The sequence below is a fragment of the Coregonus clupeaformis genome, chromosome 1 (genome assembly GCF_020615455.1).
Source record: "Coregonus clupeaformis isolate EN_2021a chromosome 1, ASM2061545v1, whole genome shotgun sequence".
NCBI classification, from domain to species: domain Eukaryota; kingdom Metazoa; phylum Chordata; class Actinopteri; order Salmoniformes; family Salmonidae; genus Coregonus; species Coregonus clupeaformis.
Window position 1 is genome coordinate 49,204,972 of NC_059192.1, and position 23,813 is coordinate 49,228,784.

Here is a 23,813-nt window from a genome sequence, read left to right on the forward strand (position 1 = left end):
TTCCAAACTGCCTCTGGAAGCAACGTCAGCACAATAACTGTTCGTCAGGAGCTTCATGAAATGGGTTTCCATGGCCGAGCAGCCACACACAAGGTTCCAGTGAAGGGAAATCTTAACGCTACACCATACAATGACATTCGAGACGATTCTGTGCTTCCAACTTTGTGGCAACAGTTTGGGGAAGGCCCTTTCCTGTTTCAGCATGACAATGCCCCCGTGCAAAAAGCGAGGTCCACACAGAAATGGTTTGTCGAGATCGGTGTGGAAGAACTTGACTGGCCTGCACAGAGCCCTGACCTCAACCCCAACAAACACCTTTGGGATGAATTGGAACATCGACCGCGAGCCAGGCCTAATCACCCAACATCAGCGCCCAACCTCACTAATGCTCTTGTGGCTGAATGGAAGCCTTCCCAGAAGAGTGTGGTCCTCTGTAGCTCAGCTGGTAGAGCACGGCGCTTGTAACGCCAAGGTAGTGGGTTCCATCCCCGGGACCACCCATACACAAAAATGTATGCACGCACGACTGTAAGTCGCTTTGGATAAAAGCGTCTGCTAAATGGCATATTATTATTATTATTATAAGAGTGAAGACTGTTATAGCAGCAAAGGGGGGACCAACTCCATATTAATGCCCATTATTTTGGAATGAGATGTTTGACGAGCAGCTGTCCACATACTTTTGGTCATGTAGTGTATGTCTACATGGTTAATTTGATCATTTGGTCAGGTCAGTCATATGCTGATCAAAACAGCTATATGCAAAGCAGACACTAACTGTCAATATTGGAAATGCCAGACCAAACATATGCCAGTCACACATTCTTAGGATTATAGGCCCTAAACTCCAGATGTAATCAAAGTCATTGGGAACAGCCATTCCAGGGACAACACATGGCATGAGATTTTAGTGACAGTGGTCGTCTAGCAGCAGTAAAGAGATTTATTACCAATGCAGCATAAGCTGTTTATCATTATGAAACTGCCATGTTTGTGTCACTCACCTGATGAGAGGCAAGTCTAAATTAGACTTAGTTCGCAAGCAGTCTTTCTCCAACCGGGACTTCCCTCCTGAAGTATAATCCTGCTCAGAGGTGCTGCTGAGCCCCTCTCCTGTGGGGTCCAGGGTGTTCTCAGAGCAGGTGGGGTCAGACACACTGGGGAGCTCTGTATGGGCCAGGGGGGCAAAACTCAGCTCGATGATATGACGCGCATTCTCACAAATCTGGCTCTGGATCTCAGGGGTGAGGGTGGGTAGGTCAAAGGTGAATACGGGCGGGCAGCTGGAGGTCAAGAGGTCAACGCTGTCCAGGCTGCTGTAAGAGGTGCCCTTGGCTCGGTGAGACTCCATGATCCTCTCGAAGTGGCGGCTGAAGGAGTCTAGGCTGTCCACTGAGGTCCTGCGAGGGCTGGTCACTGAGATGGGGGACTTCAGGGCTGATTGGGCATCTGATATGTGGTCCAGGGTACAACTACAGGAAGAAACAATGTAGAACGTATTAGGAACAAGTAACACGAGGTATGAGGTGTTAGCGACAGTGCTTGGGTCGCTGTATCTACTATATTCGTGTCTCTATAAATGCTTTACATACCGACTACAGGGTGTGGTGCGTCTGAACTGCAATGAATGTCTCACCCCTTCAGCAGCAGACTGTACACCTGATTATCCTCCTGGGTGGCATGCTGTCTCTTCTTATCCCCCTGCATCCTCACACTGGCCCAGCTCACCACCTCCTCCTCCTCCTCCTCCTCCTCCTCCAGCTCATCCTCCTCTCCATCAGTGCGTACTATGGTACTGGCGCTGGAGGCAGAGGTGCCCATCACGCTGCGGTTACTCCCAAAGGCAGAGTCCACCTCCTCCTGCTCTCGCTCTGCCTCAGCCAATATCACCTCATCTAGATCTGTTTCCCTATAGCATTTCAGGGGCACTGCGTCTAAGTCCGTCTCAGCGTAGTTGATGGCTCTCCGGATGATGCCCGTCTTGGGCGAGAATCCAACCACAGCGATCGTGAGCGGAGTCACCAACTCCACCACCTGCTGGACATCGTGATAGGGTAAACTCTGACCCTCATCGTCCCACACCCTCCTGTGACCTGTGGGCTTCAGGAGCAGGGAGGAGGGAGGGGTGGGCATGGGAGACTCACTGGGGGTGCCACTAGGGGGGGCTTGAGAGTAGTCTGGGATATCGAAAGAGACAAAGAGAGTATGTAAAAGTGGGTAGGAATAATTTTGAACAAATAGCCTGTTCTAAAAACCATGCAAAAATAGTTTTTTTTTAAAGTCCTGTTTTAAAGATCAGTAGTAATTTTTTTGATTGTATTCCATTATGATTGAGTATTGAGAGGACCGACTACGGTAATAACATTACATGTTTTGGTAGCATTTAGTAAAATTACCTGTTCTAAAAACCATGAAAATGTAATAAAATTACCTGTTCTAAATTTATAGATTGTTATTATGATGGTACCGTTTATTGACATTCACTGTTTTGGGGCCTATAACAGACTGTCTGTGATGAGCTGAGTACTGTAACATAACAGGGACTGATGGAAAATGAGTGAGAGAGATGCAGAGAAGGGATAAAGAAAATGTAATCAAAAGCAAGGGAACAGATTCTCTAAAGTCTAAATACTTAACAGGAAAGTACACATTCAATGAAACACATTAGCCGTGTGTGATGCAGAGATGTCTAAACTCTAAACTATCAATAAAGATAAACAAAGAAAGTGTTTGTGTTGCTAGAGAAGGAAGATAGTCAGTCAGAGTTTAATAGGGACAGAGCTGATGCCAGGCCATGATGGCGCTAAAGCCAAAGCTAGCCAGAGCTAATTGGATTACAAGAGTATTGTGAAAGTAGCTGCTTGTTTACGAGAAGGGGCTGACGAACTAGGAAGTCTGAACTAGAGGAGGAGGAGTAAGACAGAGAGGCAAATGCTGCGTTAATAACCAAGTGGGAAGGTGATACTTTCCAGTTGTGAAATTGTAAATACCAGTTGGATGCATTCACATGCTTTGAACTTATTGGCTAATGGCCAATAAGTTGCATCAACCATAAACTAAAAGTACAGCTTTCATGCATGTTACAAAACATATACACTGAGTGTACAAAACATTAGGAACACCTTCGTGATATTGAGTTGGACCCCCTTTTGCCCTCAGAACAGCCTGAATTCATCAGGGCATGGACTACAAGGTGTTGAAAGCATTCCACAGGGATATTGGCCCATGTTGATTCCAATGCTTCCCACAGTTGTGCCAAGTTGGCTTTGGATGGTGGACCATTCTTGATACACATGGGAAACTATTGAGCATGAATAACCCAGCAGAGTTGCAGTTCTTGACACACTCAAACCGGTGCGCCTGGCACCTACTACCATACCCCGCTCAAAGGCACATAAATCTTTTGTCTTGCTCTTTCACCCTCTGAATGGCACACATACACAAGCGATGACTCAAGGCTTAAAAATCCTTCTTTAACCTGTCTCCTACGCTTCATCATTTAACAGGTGACATCAATAATGGATCATAGCCTCTGGATTCACCTGGTCAGTCTATGTCATGGAAAGAGCAGGTTTTCTACACTCAGTGTAGATTGCTTTTTATAAATAATGTTTTGTTGTTGCATTTAATGTAACTGCCGAAAATGCTGTTATCAAGGTAATTTCCTTAGTAGGTGAAGTCAGAGCTCAGGGATGATAGACGAGTTTCCCACTAGTAATTACCAGTTGGAGGGGCATTCAAGTGGATTTTTACCAGTCGTATATGGTAAATACCACCTTCTCACTTGGTTATGAATGCAGCATTAGACCTCCTTCAGGACCACGCACCTTTAGAATCATGGCTGTCCTCTATGGGCTGTCCGAACAGGAACTCCCATTTGGCACGGGCAATCTTCTGGGAGTGCAAGGACGGGCCCAGCACAGAGGAACCGCTGTCCGACTACAACACGACAGACATTCAGAATGATTGAGTAGGTGATACATAAGGTATAATGTACACTTGTAAACGGTCACACACACACACACACACACACACACACACACACACACACACACACACACACACACACACACACACACACACACACACACACACACACACACACACACACACACACACACACACACACACACACACACACACACACACACACACACACACACACACACACACCTGCATCCCAGAAGCAGTCTCTTCAGTGTCATTGCTCTTCTGGCTGGACTGGCTGGATGTCTCTGGAGAGAGACAGTCCCTCTCTGGCTGACTGCTCTCCCCCAGACTGCCTGTCACTCCACTGGAGCTTTGGGAAGACCCCAGTGCCCCGCTATGGTCCTGGGTCTCCCCCCTCTGCTCCCTGTTTACCCCATGTTTATACCCCTGATACCCCAACACAGCTGTTCCATCCCTCCTCTGCTGTAGCTCCTCCTTGGTCACCACATACACTTCATCACCATCAGCAGTCAGATTCTCTCTAATGGACTCCTCCCTGTCCGCAACGGACCCATTCTCCCTCCACTGCTGCATCCTGGAGCTCCAGCTCTCTGGTGGCTCCATGTCGAGTCCTATAACCAGGCGCCTGCTGCTCTCCGGGCTGTCCCTCGGACCCCCTCTATCGAAGCGGGTGTCATACTGTCTCCTCTCCAGGCTGGGGGAGCCCAGGTCTCCCATGTACTGCGGGGGCTGGTGGCGGTGCAGGGTTGGGCTGTCTTTCGTCAGCAGCTCAGCTCTCTGCAGCCGAGGGTCTATGATAGGGGTGTGGGACGCCACCACTAGGTGCAGTGTTGCTGGCATAGCAGGGGAGGAGATATCCTTCTGCTGTAGGAGGGGGGAGGCTTGCCCCGGTTCTTGACCTGGTCTGTACTCTCTGTAGTGGGGTCCAGCTCTAGGAGACTCCTTGTCTGTCCACCTATGGTCCTGTAGGTGTGTGTTGGTGTTAGGTTCAGGGTGGGGCTGTGCTGGAGAACCCTGGCCCTGGAGGGTGGCGTAGGGTTGAGACTCCCTGGAGATGTAGCCAGGCTTGGGGCTCTCTGACCTGGTGGAGTCAGCCTGGGACGGGGTGTGGGAGGGAGTCCTCCTGTCCATGAAGATGGTGGACAACTTGGTAGCCTCCTCCGCCAGCTTACAGGCCATGTGAGGGCTAGTGGCCGGGGAGATACTTCTTCTGTCACTCGTCTGGTTCATTCCCTCTCCCATCTTGCTGTCATTTGACTGACCTGACTGTTTGGAGTTGACCTTGTTGGGTAAGCAGGGACTATCGCTAGGAGTGTGGCTGCTGGTGTGGCTGCTAGCCCTCTGGTCGCAAGAGGCTGAAGTGCTGGTAATCATGCTTGCTGGTATTTCATGCTGAATTGCAGTGGGCCTGCCTGCAGGTAAAGGTGGGCGAAACTTGGAGGACAACCTGGGGCTCTCATCCCCAAACTTGGAAGACAACCTGGGGCTCTCATCCCCAAACTTGGAAGACAACCTGGGACTCTCGTCCCCAAACTTGGAAGACAACCTGGGGCTCTCATCCCCAAACTTGGAAGACAACCTGGGACTCTCGTCCCCAAACTTGGAGGACAACCTGGGGCTCTCGTCCCCAAACTTGGAGGACAACCTGGGGCTCTCGTCCCCAAACTTGGAGGACAACCTGGGACTCTCGTCCCCAAACTTGGAGGACAACCTGGGACTCTCGTTCCCAAACTTGGAGGACAACCTGGGACTCTCGTCCCCACATTTTGAGGACAACCTAGGACTCTCGTCCCCTAGCCACAGCCTGTGGTTCTGGACACCATGGTGGCGGCTAACACTGGTAGGGGACATGGTGTAGTTGTAGTAGGACTGCCTGGCTTGAACAGAGAGCTGGTGAGAAGCTGGGCTTCTGGGGAGGCCATTCAAACCACGGTTCCTGTCTGAGTCTATGAGGTGTGCATTGACTGGCAGTGTTTTGGCTCCCCTAGGCAGGTCCGGGGACCCACCACAGGACTGGCAGCGGGGCTGCTGCTGGTAGTGCCAAGGCAGGCTTGGGCTTCTGTCTGGGCTGTAGGCTGCCAGTCTGCGCCTCAGTTCCGGGGAGCCAAATTCCTCCATGGCCCTGTAGGTGGCCTCTCTGGCTACAGTGTCCAGAGTGGCCCTGCGGAGACAAGGGGAGCTCCTGGGGGACCTGCCCGAGGTGGGACAGGACAGTTTGGTGCTGGAGCTACCGGAGGGCTGCCAGCTGTCTGACCACACAGGGTCACTGAGCCTCTTCCTAAGGTGGGCAGGCATATGCCTCTCCTCCATGCCTCTACTGAAAGGGTTCTCAGGTACACTTTGGCACACAGCACTGTGGGGGCTGTCCACAGATTTAATGCTGGCTTTCTCTATGTAGCTAAAGCTGACCACAGAGCACTTGCCCCCGTCCCCCACACCAGAGCCATCATAGGACCTGCGCCCACTGGTTGGAGTCGAGGGGGACATTATTCTCCCAGAGGAGGCAGGGGATAGGGGCACCCTCCCGTGGTAGTGCTCAATATCTGAGGAGCGGCCACGCACCAGAGTGCCATGCTGCGGCCCATTGGGTGCAGGCTGGAGAGTGGAGAGCAGCTGACCAATCCCCTTGTAAGGCAGACTCTGCCTGTGGTGTGTGGGCGGTCCGGAGTTGTCCGGTAGGTCCAGCTGGAAACTGACAGAGTGTCTGGAGGAGGACTTGGAGGTGAGGCTGGGACTGCTGCCCCCATCTTTATGCAACACCCCTGGGGACATGGAGGCTGGGCTGGGGGTGGAGGTAGAGGGGCAAGTGCAGGTACAGCTAGAGGTGGAGGTGGAGTGGCTGGGGGTGCGCTGGGACTGAGGTAGGATGTCAGGCCCTTGGAGCACTAGTGGGTGCATCCCCTCCACACCACCACCCAACTCCTTCCTTTCCCCCTCCTCCTCCGGGACAGACCTCACCTCCACATACAGGTGCAGGATCTTGCCTGATTGAGACATGGTCCCCACACGAGCCTCAGTGGAGGCTTCTGTCCCTTTTATTTTATTTTTTAGTCTTTGATAGTACTAGTGCTCTTATCCTGAACCTCCTTTCTAACCCAAAATTTAACAAAATGGGTCCATTTGGTGAGGGTCAGTAAGCTGGAGGATGATTGGCAGGTCTCTTCTTTTCAGTCTGCCAAAGAGAAAGAAAAAGAGTCAATAATATATTAGGAACATTTAGAAGAAAGACAATAAAACAAACTGACACAGAAGGATATCAGAGACTGTTAATGTATTCAGAATCCATGGCTGAATGTGTGTGTTTTGTTTGTGTGTGTTCACCTAGGTTTGTCTTGGAGGAGCCGAATGCGTGTTATGCTATATAAAGACCTCTGATCCACTTCCATTTGCGTAACCTGAGGTGATTCGGTCTTGCCATTGTCTACCTGAGTCACAGCATTACTCTGTGGTCATGGTGCTTTCCCCTGACCCCCTGGGCGGGTGACTGTAGGCAACACATATCTCGAATAAACAGCTACTCCCAGTCATTTTTGGTGAGGCTCAAGTTTGTTACCTCTGACCCTACTATCATGGTTAGTCGGGTCAGGTCCTGCTGTATCCTTATCAACCAGTCGAGCACAATTGTGCATAGAGAAATGCTGGAGAAAGTGCATGCATAGAGTACTAACGTCTTGTAACTGACTCATCGATTAAAACTCAACATCAACCACAGCACAGTCAACACTTAATACATACATCAAGTTTTTTTTCCACACAACCATTATCATCTCACTATTCCCTGGCTAATTGTTCAAATGCCGACCTAAACAACATTTCCATATCCTAACAGCTATTAGATATGGTAACACAAGGCTGTATCTAGTCTCAGCAGAAGCCAGAGGTAGGCTGTTCTAGAGACACCCTGGTCTACAAAGCAAGGCGTCCTTGGCTGTCAGGCTGACTGGCATGGACTTCCACATGTGCCTTCTATTCCTGCTATTAATAGCCATGGCGAAGCAGCTGGAGTGTCTGTGGAGGTAGGTAAGAGTAGTGTTCTGGTGTTCTCAGCTCTGTTAGGTGTTCTGTATCCTTCTCACAGGCCTGAGGGAGTGAGAGTGAGTCATTTGTTGTTACCAGAGAATCCTCAACTACAGAGAACAGCCTGACCCCTGTCAAAATAGTGCATCAGAAGAGCAAAACCTGAAAATGTCTTGCCAGAAATAGTAATGTATCATAGTATCATAAGTGATGGCTCCTGGCTGTAAACAATTGGTTATCATACAGTACAGGTCTTGCTTGGATGGTTGTATCTGTGATGGACTCCACAAATGTGTCTGATTGCTAGTTGGAAACAACCTGTTAGAGCTCTGTTCAAAGCTATTTTCAAAAGGTGAGGGATCCTTGAACTTGGAGGCTCAGAATGAACCAAAACAAGAGAGACATAACAGCAGGCAGTTACTGTGGTTACCCAAAACATTCCAAGTTTTTCATTATCAATCCAAATGTCTGTCAAGTTCACACTCACATCATGTCCTCAGTTTAGAATAGCAAGTGTGATATTCCCTCAGTTTGAGTTTGATTACACAGATACCAGAGAGAGGCAACAAATTCTGATATTGAAATTGATATAATGTCTGGTTAAATTCGATAGTGGCTCTGACAGTGTCAACCTCTTAATATTTTCAGTTCTACATCAGAGGTCATGGGCCCACCTTTAGAGGAACTTGTTCTCTCTATGTTGTCTCCACATCGTCTTTACCTTAGTCATGGCAGGACAGTCATTACCATACAAATCATAAGTAGGAGGAGGAAAGCCCCAACCATTGCCACTGCCAGCACACTGCTCTAATATTAGCTCCTACCGGACGCAATGTTGTCAGTCTGATCCTCACACACCACGTACAGACACTCAGAGACACCAATGATTATAGTGTAGCAGGTAGTTACCAAGGCCAGATAATGGTAATTAAGGCAAAGTAATGAATAGTTTGAAAAGATTATTATGCTTTTTTGTCTGGAAATTTGATCACAAAAGATAAACAATAATCTCCCATTTCAGCAGTATCTCACACATCTGTGTATGTAGGCCTCGAAATGCCCTTTGGGCATCTCAGACCCTAAACACACACACAACAGCTGGATGCAGGGGCTGATCATGACTATCCGAGATCCCAGGAAAAGTTGGGTTGTGTAATGACTCTCCTGGGAAAGTGCCAGACATGGTAGAGGGTAGTCACACATGTGCGTCACACACCCACAGATGCACAGTCACTGCAGACACACACTAACACACAGGGAAGGGAGGGATGCTTTCCAGTAGTATATCAGCTAGCCTACCCTGGCCTGTACAGTGTCCAACAACCTTTATAAAGAGAAGGGACAAAATCTTTATTAGTGATTCAACACAGCAGCCTCTGGCCTCACACTGTAGAAAATGTAATGAAATGTCAAGATCACAGCATATTATAAATTATACAGAGAGATCCACATTGACACACACACTCATACAAACACGTACTCTAATAGGAGTGTTCTGAGAAGATGTCTGTTATAAATGCATGGCCTTTGTGATTACGAACCTGTTGAATTGACTGCAGTTAGGCTACGTGACCATCTTGCTAATCAAATTCCCCAGCACCATTTACCCTCATCTTTTGGCCTGAGCCTCCCGGTGCACTTTAACTTTTAGCCCTGTACAGTAGGTATCATAAGTATTCACCCCCCTTGGATATTTTTCACATTTTGTTGCGTTACCAAGGGGGATTGAAATAGATTTAAATGTATTTCTTTGTGATTGATCTACACAAAATACTCCACAATGTCATAGTGAAAAATCCTGGGGAGAAATATGAACATGCAACCAAATTTAGCAGGGTCATACACTAACCAGAGAACAGAAAGAATAAACCTGTTTCATTGCACCTCTCTGGACAACAGCACAGAGAGGGCTGCATTTCAGGAAAGCAGGTAGGGCCCCCCACAGTGCCAAATACTAAACTACAGAAGGTATCATAAGCATTCACCCGCCTTGGATTTTTTCACATTTTGTTGCATTACAAAGTGGGATTGAAATAGATTGATCTGCACAAAATACTCTATAATGTCAAAGTGAAAAGAAAATTCTACAAATTTTTACAAATTAATTTACAAAATATATAACAAAAATATAGTCGTGGCATAAGTATGTCTTTGTTTAGGCAAGCCTAAATTAATTATAGAGTACAATTTTGCTTAACAAATCACATAATCACATATAAGTTACATGGACTCACTCTGTGTGAAATAATAGGGGTTGACATTATTTTTGAATGACTACCCCTTCTTTCCCCCATACATACTGTACATCTGTAAGGTCCCTCAGTCAAGCACAGATTCAACTAAAAAAGACCAAGGAGCTTTTTGAAAGCCTCATAAAGAACGGCATTGATTTGTAGATGGTAACAATAACCAATCAGACATTTGCAACCCCCCTCAATGTAGCTTTTTTTAAAGGTTGACGACATCTGCTCCTCATTCACTCAGCCTACTGAGTCCACTGGTCCCACTCACACAGAACTACCCTACGCCTTGACATCTTTCTCCCCTTTCTCTCCAGATGAAATCCTGCGACTAGGGATGTCCGGCCTCCCGACAACCTGCCTGCTTGACCATCCCCTCCTCCCTTCTCCAGACCATCTCTGGAGACCTTCTCCCATTCCGCACTTCCCTGACCACTGGCGTCCCCTCTGACTTCAAGATGGCCAGAGTCACTCCCCTCCTCAAGAAACCAACACTCGACCCCTCTGGCCTCAAAATCTACAGACCGGTATCCCTTCTTTCTTTTCTTTCCAAAACACTTGAGCGTGCTGTCTCTGACCAACTCTCTCGTTATCTCTCTCAGAACGATCTTCTTGACCCTAACCAGTCAGGCTTCAAGGCGGCACACTCAACTGAGACCTCTCCGCTCTGCCAAAGCTGACTTGCTCTCCTCTGTTCTCATCCTCCTAGATCTATCCACTGCCTTCGACACCGTGAACCATCAGATCCTCCTTTCCATTCTCTCAGGGTTGGGCATCTCAGGCTCTGCACACTCCTGGATTGCATCCTACCTGCAGGTCGCTCCTACCAGGTGGCGTGGGAGGATCTGTGTCTGCACCATGTGCTCTCACTACTGGTGTCCCCCAGGGCTTGGTTCCAGGCCATCTCCTCTTTTCTCTTTACACCATGTCACTCAGCTCTGTCAAATCCTCACAGGGTCTCTCCCATCATTGCTATGCGGATGACACTCAACTACTCGTCCTTCCCCCCTTCTGACACCCAGGTGGCGACACGGATCTCTGCGTGCCTGGCAGATATCTCAGCTTGGATGTCGGCCCACCACTTCAAGCTCAACCTCAACAAAACGGTGCTGCTCTTCGTCCCGGGGAAGGCCTGCCCACTCCTGGACCTCTCCATCACGGTTGACAACTCCACTGTGTCCCCCTCTTAGAGTGCAAAGAACCTTGGCGTGACCCTGGACAACACCTTGTCGTTCTCTGCAAACATCAAAGCAGTGACTCGCTCCTGCAGGTTCATGCTCTACAACATTCGTGGAGTATAACCTTTCTTCACACAGGAAGTGGCGCAGGTCCTAATCCAGACACTTGTCAGCTCCTGTCTAGACTACTGCAACTCTCTGTTGGCTGGGCTCCCCGCTTGTGCCATCAAACCCCTGCAACTTATCCACAATGCCGGAGCCCGCCTGGTTTTCAACCTTTCTAAGTTCTCCCATGTCATCCTGCTTCTCCGCACACTCCACTGGCTTCCAGTAGAAGCTTGCATCATCTTCAAGAACCTGGTGCTTGCCTACGGAGCAGCAAGGGGAACTGCCCCTCCTTACCTTCAGGCTATGCTCAAACCCTACACCAAGCACTCCGTTCCGCCACCTCTGATCTCTTGGCCCTCCCACCCCTATGGGAGGACAGCTCCCGCTCAGCCCAGTCAAAGATCTTATCTATCCTGGCACCCCAATTGTGGAACAAGCTTCCCCCTAAAGTCAGGACAGCGGAGTCCCTGCACATCTTTAGAAAATGTCAGAAACCCTACCTCTTTGATGAGTATCTTAAATAACTCTCACAGCGCCATCGACGCCCCCTACCGACAAAAAAAAAGGCACTTCTCTTTTCCCACTAGCACTGACTTTGCTGATAAATACTTTGTTGAGGGAAAATGTACTTGATACAATTGTGATGTATTGTCTCACCTAGCTATCTTAAGATGAATGCACTAATTGTAAGTCGCTCTGGATAAGCGCATCTGCTAAATGACTAAAATGTTCAATGTTTAAGAATGGTCAAGTTAATAATTATGCTGTGGATAATGTATTAAACCACCCAGACACATCAAAGATACAGTCGTCCTTCTGAACTGAGATGCAGGGCAGGAAGGAAACTGCTAATCTTATCTAATCAAGGTAAATTAATGTTTTATTTTTCATTAATCTTTTCTTAAAAAATATATAATTTTTCTTCCACTTTGACATTAGTATTTTGTGTAGATCCCTGACAAAAAATGAATAAATATATTTCAATCCCACTTTGTAACGCAACAAAATGTGAAAAAATACAAGGGGGGTGAATACTTATGATACCCACTGTACAACATTGCTGTTTGAGACCACAACACATACAGTAGTTCACCTCAGCTATCCCTACACACTGGTCAAGAATAGTAAGGTTTTGTGTTAACTACAGAACACATGGAGAGGCAATGAAGAGTCGAGTCACAAGACAAGTTGTAACACAATATGTGAATGCCAAGGTAACTGACAACAACCTGAACTGGACACCTACTTGTGTAATAGAACTGCTGGGTGACTGAGTTTTACAAAAAACACAAAACAACAGGGGGAAAAATGAGTCAAAAGAATTTAGTCCAAATAACTTCTGGCTGGCTTGCCAGAAAACGTTTTGATGTCCTTATGCATGTAAAAATGAAGACTACTTAGATATACTAAATCTATAGTTTGGTTATTTCTGTATCGAATTAGACAACAAGGTTAACTAACTGTTCTTGAGACGGGGACCCGCGCTTACGTCACTGAATACAAAGTAGTCTGGCAGGAGTCGGACGTGAACAATGGTGGAAAGGCTGTATAAATAGTTTAGTTAGTTGGGCCTGTGTGAAGTGGAATAAATCCAGGGCCCAGTTTTTCTAAAGTTATCTATCTAGATTTTGCCCTGACTGAGGACATCAACCATACTGCTGGAGACTATTACAACCATGAGACATAACTATCATTTTTATTTTATAGCCTTTTAAAATGTCAGATCCATTTCCTTTCATCCAATTCAAACCCCAATTATCACGCATATCAATCTCCCGATGACCAGATGGAAGATAATTAGGGAGATTTTATTATAAAAACGCTTGCTCCTAAATCATAACGCCTCAAAAATCATGTCTGTGTTTTTTTGTTTTCCACAGACTAGCAACTATGTATAGAATTTAAAAACACATCTGTCAATTAAAAAACCATTGACATATCAAAGTATTTCTAAAACAAGGAGGCCAATAGACCTTCATATTAATAACATCACACAGTCACATGTTGAACTGGTTGTTGAAGAAGGCACACAGAGTAGAGTACAACCTCATAAAAACACACTCAAGGATCAACATGTGTCCCCCACCCCACCCTTCCTTCTTTCTCTCTCACACATTATCTCTCATACACACACACACACACACACACACACACACACACACACAATGGAGCACACCCCACACACCCTGATAAGAAGGGCAGTTAGGCCGTTTTTTTCTGTACTCTGCCTAATAGGATTCCACCCCCCCCCCACCCCACCCCGTTCAAATCAAATCAAATGTTATTTGTCACCTGCTTCGTAAACAACAGGTGTAGACTAAAAGTAAGTAAGCATTTCCCTGTTAGTCTACACCAGTTGTTTACAAAGCATGTGATGAATAATTTGATTTGATTTGTTCAATCCACAGGCACACACACTGTACACACAGTCCTACTATAACACAGAACTCCTTTACCTCAGACTCCTCATCTTGCTAACAGCATCCCCTGAGTGGCAGCAACACAGGCTGGGACTGCCTCCTTCCTTCCTTCTTCCTCCCTCTCTCTTTCATCTCCCTTTCTCCTCTTCACCACCTCTAAACTCACAGTGGCTGTCCGCTTTGCCAGCTCATCCATACTGGATTTACGCCTTCCACACTCCTCAGTGTGTGCTCCTCCCTCCCTCTTCTTCCTCCTCCTCTAGACTCCCTAAGTCCAATAGAGCTCTGTCTTCCACCTCCTGCCACTCATGGTGCTGTGTCCCTCCCTCCAGGAAGAGTTCTCGACCAATCAGATCCCTTGATCCAGTGCTGTCTTACCGGCCCAATGGCTAGTGGTGTAAAGTAGTATGTTTAGCACTAACAGATGGTGGAGGACAGTGCAGCTTATAGTTCGTGTGAAGGTAACAAGGTCAGACAGGACTGGCACGCCAGGATAAAGAGACAGGGGGCTAATTTGAGTCGTAGAGGCCGGGGTAAAAGTTGTGATCCTCTGAGGAACTACAAAGATAGACAAATCCGGGGCGTCAGCTTCACACGCTCACCCTTGGACAGAAAGTCTGTTTTTCTATCCCTCTGATAATCCTACTAGCACTCTCTCTAGGTATCAACACTGATTGGCTGGCTGTAGCATGTCTCTACTCTACCTCACTAGAAGGTTCTGGACTTGGGAATTGTATGTAATACATTCTGTCAATCACGTTTGATGACAGATAAATAGCAGAGCAGAGACCATGTAAGTTATTATCCTCTCGCTGCCACATGGAAGTGACAACTTAATAAATGGCACCCCACTGTATTGTGCCAGTCCTACCCCTCCCACCCTGCCACCCTGCCCCACTCTCTATTTTCTGTGGCTTGGCTGCAGTCAATCTTCTCCTGGCTGGTGTCCGATCCTTCCAGACAAGAACGAGGGGAAAGGTCTGTGTCTGCATTTCCTCTCTGGGATTTGGCTTTCCAGACAGAGAGCTTACCCCGACAACGCAAAATCCAAAATCCAGACTCGGAAAACAAGCTTTACAAATGGTGATCTTTAGAAGCTATAAATGGTGCTGTGGCTTCGCTGAAGTTAACGTGTGACTGGTTTGACTTCACTTGGCTGACACCAAGTGGGATTCAGAGTCTCCTCAGACCCAAACACAATGTCCGATTTCAAAACAATGGAGCCTATAAACTGAGACAGATTCACGTGAGACAGATTCAATTTAATGTCACAAGACTGACCCTAAAGTCAATTGTATGTAGCTATTTCCTAATCTTTTGACCCAACAGCAGCTGAGCATATAAGCAGATCAATTCAATATACAGAATGGAACAATCAACCCCTTACTCACCAAGATGCTTATCACCAACAGTCAATTGTTAAGGGTCCAGCGTTATGGACATTACATTTGCATGCAAAATCAAAACTTTAATGTCTCACATAATTTACACAATTTTTTTAATTAAACGTTTGATGAGTGTGTCTATAGTCCCCCTTCGGGGGAGTGTATACCCCAAAAAGCGGACTTCTAAATATTGGCATGTTGGAGACATAATGCAAATAAGATGCGTTATGGATGTTACATGAAATGGACAAGCTTTTTGGGGAGACTGAATATATTAGCATAAGTCTTTGAGTTTGTAAGTCTTAGGTCAAAACATGAATAGGCATTTCAAAGGAAAGGTTTGGCTGAACACAAAAACTATTTTTTTTAAATGATTGTCATTTTCAAAAAATCTGATTGTCATCAGATTGTCATTGTCATGCGGCAGATAGCTTAGTGGGTAAGAGCGTTGTGCCAGTAACCGAAAGGTCGCTGGTTCTAATCCCTGAGCCGACTAGGTGAAAAATCTGTCGATGTGCCCTTAAGCAAGGCACTTAACCCTAATTGCTCATGTAAGTCGCTCTGGATAAGAGCGTCTGCTAAATGACAAAAATAAATTAAAATTTTTTAAAATTTCAATGATTACTTAAGAGAAAAAACTACCGTTATGGATGTTACACCCTCAGTTATGGACGTTACAGAGTCTGAAATAGACATTCAAATCTTAAAGGTGTCTTGGTCAAAATCCAATATAACAGATTTGTTGTCATTTGGGATGTTTTTAAAATGTCAGCAAAAGGCATAGTACTTTAGGATTGCATCATTACAGGTAGTCTGAATAGTATACAAGGCAAGGCACCACACCCTAATAGGTAATTTTTTTCTCCAGTCAAAAGTTTAGACACACCTACTCATTCCAGGGTTTTTCTTTATTTAGACTATTTTCTACATTGTAGAATAATAGTGAAGACATCAAAACTATGAAATAACACATATGGAATCATGTAGTAACCAAAAAAGTGTTCAACAAATCAAAATATATTTTATATTTTAGATTCTTTAAAGTAGCCACCCTTTGCCTTGATGACAGCTTTGCACACTCTTGGCATTCTCTCAACCAGCTTAACCTGGAATGCTTTTCCAACAGTCTTGAAGGAGTTCCCACATATGCTGAGCACTTGTTGGCTGCCTTTCCTTCACTCTGCGGTCCAACTCAGCCCAAACCATCTCAGTTGGGTTGAGTTTGGGTGATTGTGGAGGCCAGATCATCTGATGCAGCACTCCATCACTCTCCTTCTTGGTCAAATAGCTCTTACACAGCCTGGAGGTGTGTTGGGTCATTGTCCTGTTGAAAAACAAATTATAGTCTCACTAAGCGCAAACCAGATGGGATGGTGTATCGCTGCAGAATGCTGTGGTAGCCATGCTGGTTAAGTGTGCCTTGAATTCTAAATAAATCACCAACAGTGTCACCAGCAAAGCACCCCCACACCATCATACCTCCTCCTCCATGCTTCACGGTGGGAACCACACATGTGGTGATCATCTGTTCACCTACACACGATGGAGCACACCCCACACACCCTGATAAGCAGGGCAGTTAGGCAGAGTACAGAAAAAAAACAGCCTAATAGGATTCCACCCGTTCAAATCAAATCAAATGTTATTCGTCATCTGATTCGTAAAAAAACAGGTGTAGAAGAAGAGACTTGCTTGGGCCAAGAAACACAAGCAATGGACGTTAGACCAGTGGAAATCTGTCCTTTGGTCTGATGAGTACAAATTTGAGATTTTTGGTTCCAACCGCTGTGTCTTTGTGAGATGCAGAGTAGGTGAACAGATGATCTCCGCATGTGTGGTTCCCACCGTGAAGCATGGAGGAGGAGGTATGATGGTGTGGGGGTGCTTTGCTGGTGACACTGTTGGTGATTTATTTAGAATTCAAGGCACACTTAACCAGCATGGCTACCACAGCATTCTGCAGCGATACACCATCCCATCTGGTTTGCGCTTAGTGGGACTATAATTTGTTTTTCAACAGGACAATGACCCAACACACCTCCAGGCTGTGTAAGAGCTATTTGACCAAGAAGGAGAGTGATGGAGTGCTGCATCAGATGATCTGGCCTCCACAATCACCCAAACTCAACCCAATTGAGATGGTTTGGGCTGAGTTGGACCGCAGAGTGAAGGAAAGGCAGCCAACAAGTGCTCAGCATATGTGGGAACTCCTTCAAGACTGTTGGAAAAGCATTCCAGGTTAAGCTGGTTGAGAGAATGCCAAGAGTGTGCAAAGCTGTCATCAAGGCAAAGGGTGGCTACTTTAAAGAATCTCAAATATAAAATATATTTTGACTTGTTTAACACTTTTTTGGTTACTACATGATTCCATATGTGTTGTTTCATAGTTATGATGTCTTCACTATTATTCTACAATGTAGAAAATAGTAAAAATTAAGAAAAACCCTTGAATGAGTAGGTGTGTCAAAACTTTTGACTGGTCCTGTATATCAAATATAAGAGATAGATAGACAGACAGCACCCTCCCCCCCACCCAAATTGTGAACTAAAACTCGCACTTGACTTGTATCCCCTTACTAGCACTGCCTTTGCTAGCTACTAGCTACTTTATTGTGGAAAAATTTACTTATTATGACTGAGATATGTGGTTGTCCTACCAAGCTATCTTAAGATGAATGCACTACCTGTAAGTCACTCTGGATAACAACGTCTGCTAAATGACTAAAATGTAAATGTATACTGCAAATCCACTTTTCTGGACACTGGATGAAGTCAGTATATTTTGCGGGGCTTTCATTTGAAAAATACTAGGCCTGTTCTCATCTTTCTATCTAAAGAATAGTACTGTCATGTATGAGAAATGGATTTCAACATATTTTCCAAGAGAATATTAGCAAGAACACATAATTTTCAACATATCAACAATTGCTTCATTAAACGTCTGAAGAATACATCTCAGAACAAGCACACACAATGTGGTGAATGCACAACATTCTGAAGCTAAGATATGATGCATCAATACCCATCACATCCACAACCACTATGGATTACGGATATCATAACACTGGAAAAGGAGACTGATAATGAAAAGAGAGAATCCAATTATAGACCATACAAAACCTTGACGTAAGTTAGCTTTACAGAAAAAGTTGCATGATGATCCGATGTAAGGTGCATGTTTTACAAAAACCTTTCCTAAAAAACTTTACGGATGTCACATTGTATGTCCCATTTACCTCCATTGAATTTGGTCTGTAGACACTTGGATTTGGTCTGTATTGCTTCATTAACAGCTCATCTTCATAACTAATACTGGGGAAAGCTGTGAATGGAAAAACAAGCTCTGTGACACCTTTTTAAAAGCCATAAGATATGACTGACTGAAAAGCTTTTTTTCAGACTTGGACACATTGTCTGTAATGGTCAAAATTCATGCAATTTCCTACTTAAACTTTTTAAATAAAGCCTGAACTCCAGCATATAGACCAGGGTTCTCCAACCCTGTTCCTGGAGAGCTACCCTCCTGTCAGTTTTCGCTCCAACCCAAGTTGTATATAACCTGATTCAGCTTATCAACCAGCTAATCATTAGAATCAAGTGCGCTAGATTAGGGTTGGAGTGAAAACCTACAGGAACGGTAGCTCTCCAGGAACAGGGTTGGAGTGAAAACCTACAGGAACGGTAGCTCTCCAGGAACAGGGTTGGAGTGAAACCTACAGGAACGGTAGCTCTCCAGGAACAGGGTTGGAGTGAAAACCTACAGGAACGGTAGCTCTCCAGGAACAGGGTTGGAGTGAAAACCTACAGGAACGGTAGCTCTCCAGGAACAGGGTTGGAGTGAAAACCTACAGGAACGGTAGCTCTCCAGGAACAGGGTTGGAGTGAAAACCTACAGGAACGGTAGCTCTCCAGGAACAGGGTTGGAGTGAAAACCTACAGGAACGGTAGCTCTCCAGGAACAGGGTTGGAGTGAAAACCTACAGGAACGGTAGCTCTCCAGGAACAGGGTTGGAGTGAAAACCTACAGGAACTGTAGCTCTCCAGGAACAGGGTTGGAGTGAAAACCTACAGGAACGGTAGCTCTCCAGGAACAGGGTTGGAGTGAAAACCTACAGGAACGGTAGCTCTCCAGGAACAGGGTTGGAGTGAAAACCTACAGGAATGGTAGCTCTCCAGGAACAGGGTTGGAGTGAAAACCTACAGGAACGGTAGCTCTCCAGGAACAGGCTTGGAGGTGGCTGATATACACCTTAAGGATAATTATGAACGTGGTTTCATTTGGAAATGACAAACTTGATTTGTGGATGCTCAGGTTGACTTCCCCACGTTATCACCCTACACGGAATTACAGTCACGTCCACTGACCATGCAGAGTGAGCCATTTCATCTGAGGACAGTTTAAAAGCTCCATCATCATAGCTTAGATTCTAAGAAAAACATCACAGCCTGTGAATGAAAACATTAACCACAGAATGCCCCTGCATTGACTTCAGTCCAGCTATAGCGCATCAGAATGTTTTATGGCCCTGAAATCCCACTTTATGCACTGGCAGACAGATCGATGGCTCATATGCTTAACCAAGTGCCTTACACAGTCAGATCAATCTGGACTGGAGAATGGCGCAATGCACTACCTCTGTTATTGGAGCAATCTATTCTCTGAGGAGATGCAGTGCCAAGTCAGGCTGCAGTGGGGACCCTGACTACTGGGCACACACTGGTTGAATCAACGTTCAAGAACTGTATAATATTCCCTGGAGGAATCAGGATTCTATTGTCACCTGGAGGTGACAGACTGAATGTATTAAAAAAATGCCCATGGCCCCACCCACTGGGCACACACTGTTTGAATCAATGTTGTTTTCACGTAATTTGTCAACATATTGTGACGTGGAATCAATGTGAAAAATACCTTGGATTTGAAAAAAGTCATCAACCAGTCCTGTTTTCATCTAATTTCAATCAGCATTGTAAAAAATGTGTAGACCAACTGGACATTGAATTTTGAAGGCAACCAAATATTAACATTTAAAGGAGATGTATATCTGCTTGGATATTATATACACTGTATATTGTGAATAACATAAATAAAATACAATATCCAAAGGTAAAAGAGATAGAGACGTGAATCCAACATATTATTAACTTGTAGATTACATTTTAAATCAACCAATCATCCTTCATATAAAAGAGTTCTAACTGAAGTGCATATCATATACTAGTAGGAGTCACTGTTCAGGCACAAATCATTGGACTGTGGCTTCACATTTTCTTTAGGTTGATGGTAGCCTAGGCAGCCGATAGTGGCCGCTAGATCAGCACTATAGTCTAGGATTGATGTGCATTCATGGTAATACAGTCATGTCCCCTGTGGTCCGGCTCGTACATAAAGCATCCTCCACTCAGGTTCCAAAGGCAAAAATGTGTGTGCTGTCTTAATAAAACACAACTTTCCACCACCATTTTCTGATTTTCTGACAATTTAGGATGTTGCACACCGCGTTCAGCCAAGCGATAGCGGCCACTATCGGCTGCCTAGGCTAGGTTGATAGCATGACATTGAAACAATGATGCTGATTCAAACCATTTTCCTATCAACATTGAAACAAGGTCAAATAAAATATATCGAATCAAATCTAAAATTCAACATAATTTCAACTACCCAATCACTGAGTGTCCATAACATTATTGAGTTGGACCCCCTTTTGCCCTCAGAACAGCCTGAATTCATCAGGGCATGGACTCTACAAGGTGTCGAAAGCTTTCCACAGGGATACTGGCCCATGTTGACTCCAATGCTTCCCACAGTTGTGTCAAGTTGGCTGGATGTCCTTTGGGTGGTGGACATTCTTGATACACAAGGGAAACTCTTGAGTGTGAAAAACCCAGCGGGGTTGGCGCACTCAAACCGGTGCGCCTGGCACCTACTACCATACCCCGCTCAAAGGCATTTAAATATTTTGTCTCGCCCATTCACCCTCTGAATGACACACATAGACAATCCATGTCTCAATTGTCTCAAGGCTTAAAAAGCCTTCTTTAACCTGTCTCCTCCCCTTCATCTACACTGATTGAAGTGGATTTAACAGGTGACATCAATAAGGGATCATACTGTAGCTTTCACCTGGATTCACCTAGTCAGTCTGTCATGGAAAGAGCAGTTGTTCCAAATGTTTTCTACACTCAGTACAAAACATATAGGATGAAGAAAAAAATGTATATATATATATATATATATATATGGAATTTTCAATGCAATTTCAACGTATACATAGTTCTGATGATTATGTTGAAATTAGATTGATATAACAACCTGTTAATCAGGTTAAGTCAATGTATTTAAGTTGAAGTTTTACCCTAATCTCAAAAACAGTACTGGTTGATTCCACGTCACAATACATTGACAAATTATGTTTAAAACACCATTGACTCAACCAGTGTGTGCCCAGTGGGTGGGACATTGGGAGAAGGGAATTTCTAAGAGGGGGAACGGGGGCATTTTTAGAATACATTCAGTCTGTCACCTCCAGGTGACAATATAATTCTGATTCCTCCAGGGAATATTATACAGGTCTTCTAGGATTTCAGCAGAAATGTGGTTCCTACAACACACACTATAATGAAGCAATAACAGGGTAACATACAGGTTATGGGCCTATAAGGACTGCTGAAATATCATCAGCATTAAAACTGTGTCATAGGCTCCTGTATCTATCTATCAGGCATGCACACTGCTCTTATCAGCCAGGCAACAGCTGCATAAATCATTATGGCCACACAGTGGGGGGTGGACGGAGATGTGGATGAAGGAGATGTGGACTCACTGGAGACAGAGCATCAGAGGAGAAAGAGGGTGGAATTGATGAGGTGAGATGTTGGTTGTTGGTTAAGGGCTTGTAAATAAGCATTTCACGGTAAGGTCTACACCTGTTGTATTCGGCGCATGTGACAAATACAATTTGATTTGATTTGAGATGTACAGTACAAGGAAGGACAGAGTGTGTGAGAGTGAGAGAGAAAAAAGTGTGTTTGTGTGTGTAAGAGAGAGAGAGAGAGACCCAGAAGTATCATACAACAGCCTTGCTGACTGAGTAGCAACTGGGCCAGGGGACTGAAGTCAGTGAAGTGCAGTTTATAGAAAAACTGTCATCCGATAGGCTGGAGGAAATGGAATAGGCCTACTGCCTCTGAACTTCAAAAGGCTTGTCAGACACATCGATATTGAAATAATCTTTTTTGTGGTTTGTGAACAGCAATGATACCAGGTCGCAACACAGGTTACCAGTTAGGGGCAACAGTTTGACATGGCAGAATAATTGCACATGAATGTCTGGTGGACATCTCTGACACAAAGGAAGATTGCTATGTTCAGTCTTGTAATTCCCTATGGTTGTTGAATGCCTTTAGTGAAATAATACTTCAGTAGGGATGAGGTGTTTGATTATCCAAACATAAATCTGCATTGCCAATGGCTTGAGCAACAAAAATAACAGACCACTGAAAAGTTTTGAATGGAGTTAGGCCTATGTCAGATTTTAAGATACTGTAGGTCTGCAATGGGGAATACTGTCATATCAATAGTTTACAGGTGAGCTATGCACCTTAAAATCTGTCCCAAACAACTAGCATCTGCCCTATGGCAACTGTTCTGCGACAGAACTGTAAAGTGATGTTGTTGGGTGAACTGGAGCATTGGGCGCAGATGGAAATGATAGGCTTCAACACAAGAGCTATCTTAAAACAGAAAACAATAGGCTATTATAGCTGGAACAATTCCTGGAGAGATCTTTTCATTAATTAATGAAGAGTAGCATTGCTAGCCTACAATAACAAGCCACACTGCAAGCTTGTCACGGTTCATGAAGAAAGATAGTCACTTACCCCTGCCATTACATGAATGCTAATTATATAAGATATAGCAGAATCCCGATAGAGCCACGGAGTAGGCGTGTTTTCATTCGCTGCTGGTTATCCCCTTTTTCTGCATTGAGTAGGTTGACGTAGTAACCTTGGTTGAAAAACAGCTTTCCATTCATAGCTAAATCGTTCTGAAACGGACAGCTCCTCTGACACACCTCTACTCCTGAAGAGGAGCACGCCATGCGCGCCGCTCACACACGCGCACCCTCCTAGCGCGAGCATCAACAGCTCCTCTCTCACAGAGCGCGTGCTATTTACGCCTCCTCGAAGGAGTGTTAACAATGCAACTTGCACTAAAAACGGACTTGAATCTGTATTAGCCTATCTAACAGACAGACCAGATAGCACTCACGGCTTACTACTACTAGGCTAACTTATTTCAAAAATAGCATAGTAGGTCAACTATTATAGGAAATAATGGATATTAGGCGGCTATCTCTTTACCTAGCAACTTACTGTACATGCCCTGTCTCTTTCAGCCATATACACTACATGATCAAACGTATGTGGACAGCTGCTCGTCAAACATCTCATTCCTAAATCATGGGCATTAAATATGGAGTTGGTCCCCCCTTTGCTGCTATAACAGCCTCC

General features: G+C 45.2%; 1 protein-coding gene across 2 annotated transcripts in view; it reads right to left on the minus strand.

The window, feature by feature from the left end:
- Positions 1-23,362, minus strand: part of LOC121569692 (PH and SEC7 domain-containing protein 1) — a 61,207-nt gene extending 37,845 nt beyond the window's left edge. The window contains exons 1-5 of one of the 2 annotated variants that reach the window (XM_041880842.2): positions 23,181-23,362; positions 4,174-7,123; positions 3,828-3,939; positions 1,637-2,177; positions 1,005-1,472 (exon numbers count right to left, since the gene is read on the minus strand). In XM_041880842.2, coding sequence (XP_041736776.2) covers positions 1,005-1,472; positions 1,637-2,177; positions 3,828-3,939; positions 4,174-6,948 — 3,896 coding nt within the window. In that variant the 5' untranslated portion in view covers positions 6,949-7,123; positions 23,181-23,362. Of the gene's footprint in view, positions 1-1,004; positions 1,473-1,636; positions 2,178-3,827; positions 3,940-4,173; positions 7,124-13,950; positions 14,148-23,180 lie in introns of those variants that run through there. The other variant, XM_041880847.2, reaches the window with a different exon arrangement.
- Between the last annotated feature and the right edge of the window lie 451 nt (positions 23,363-23,813).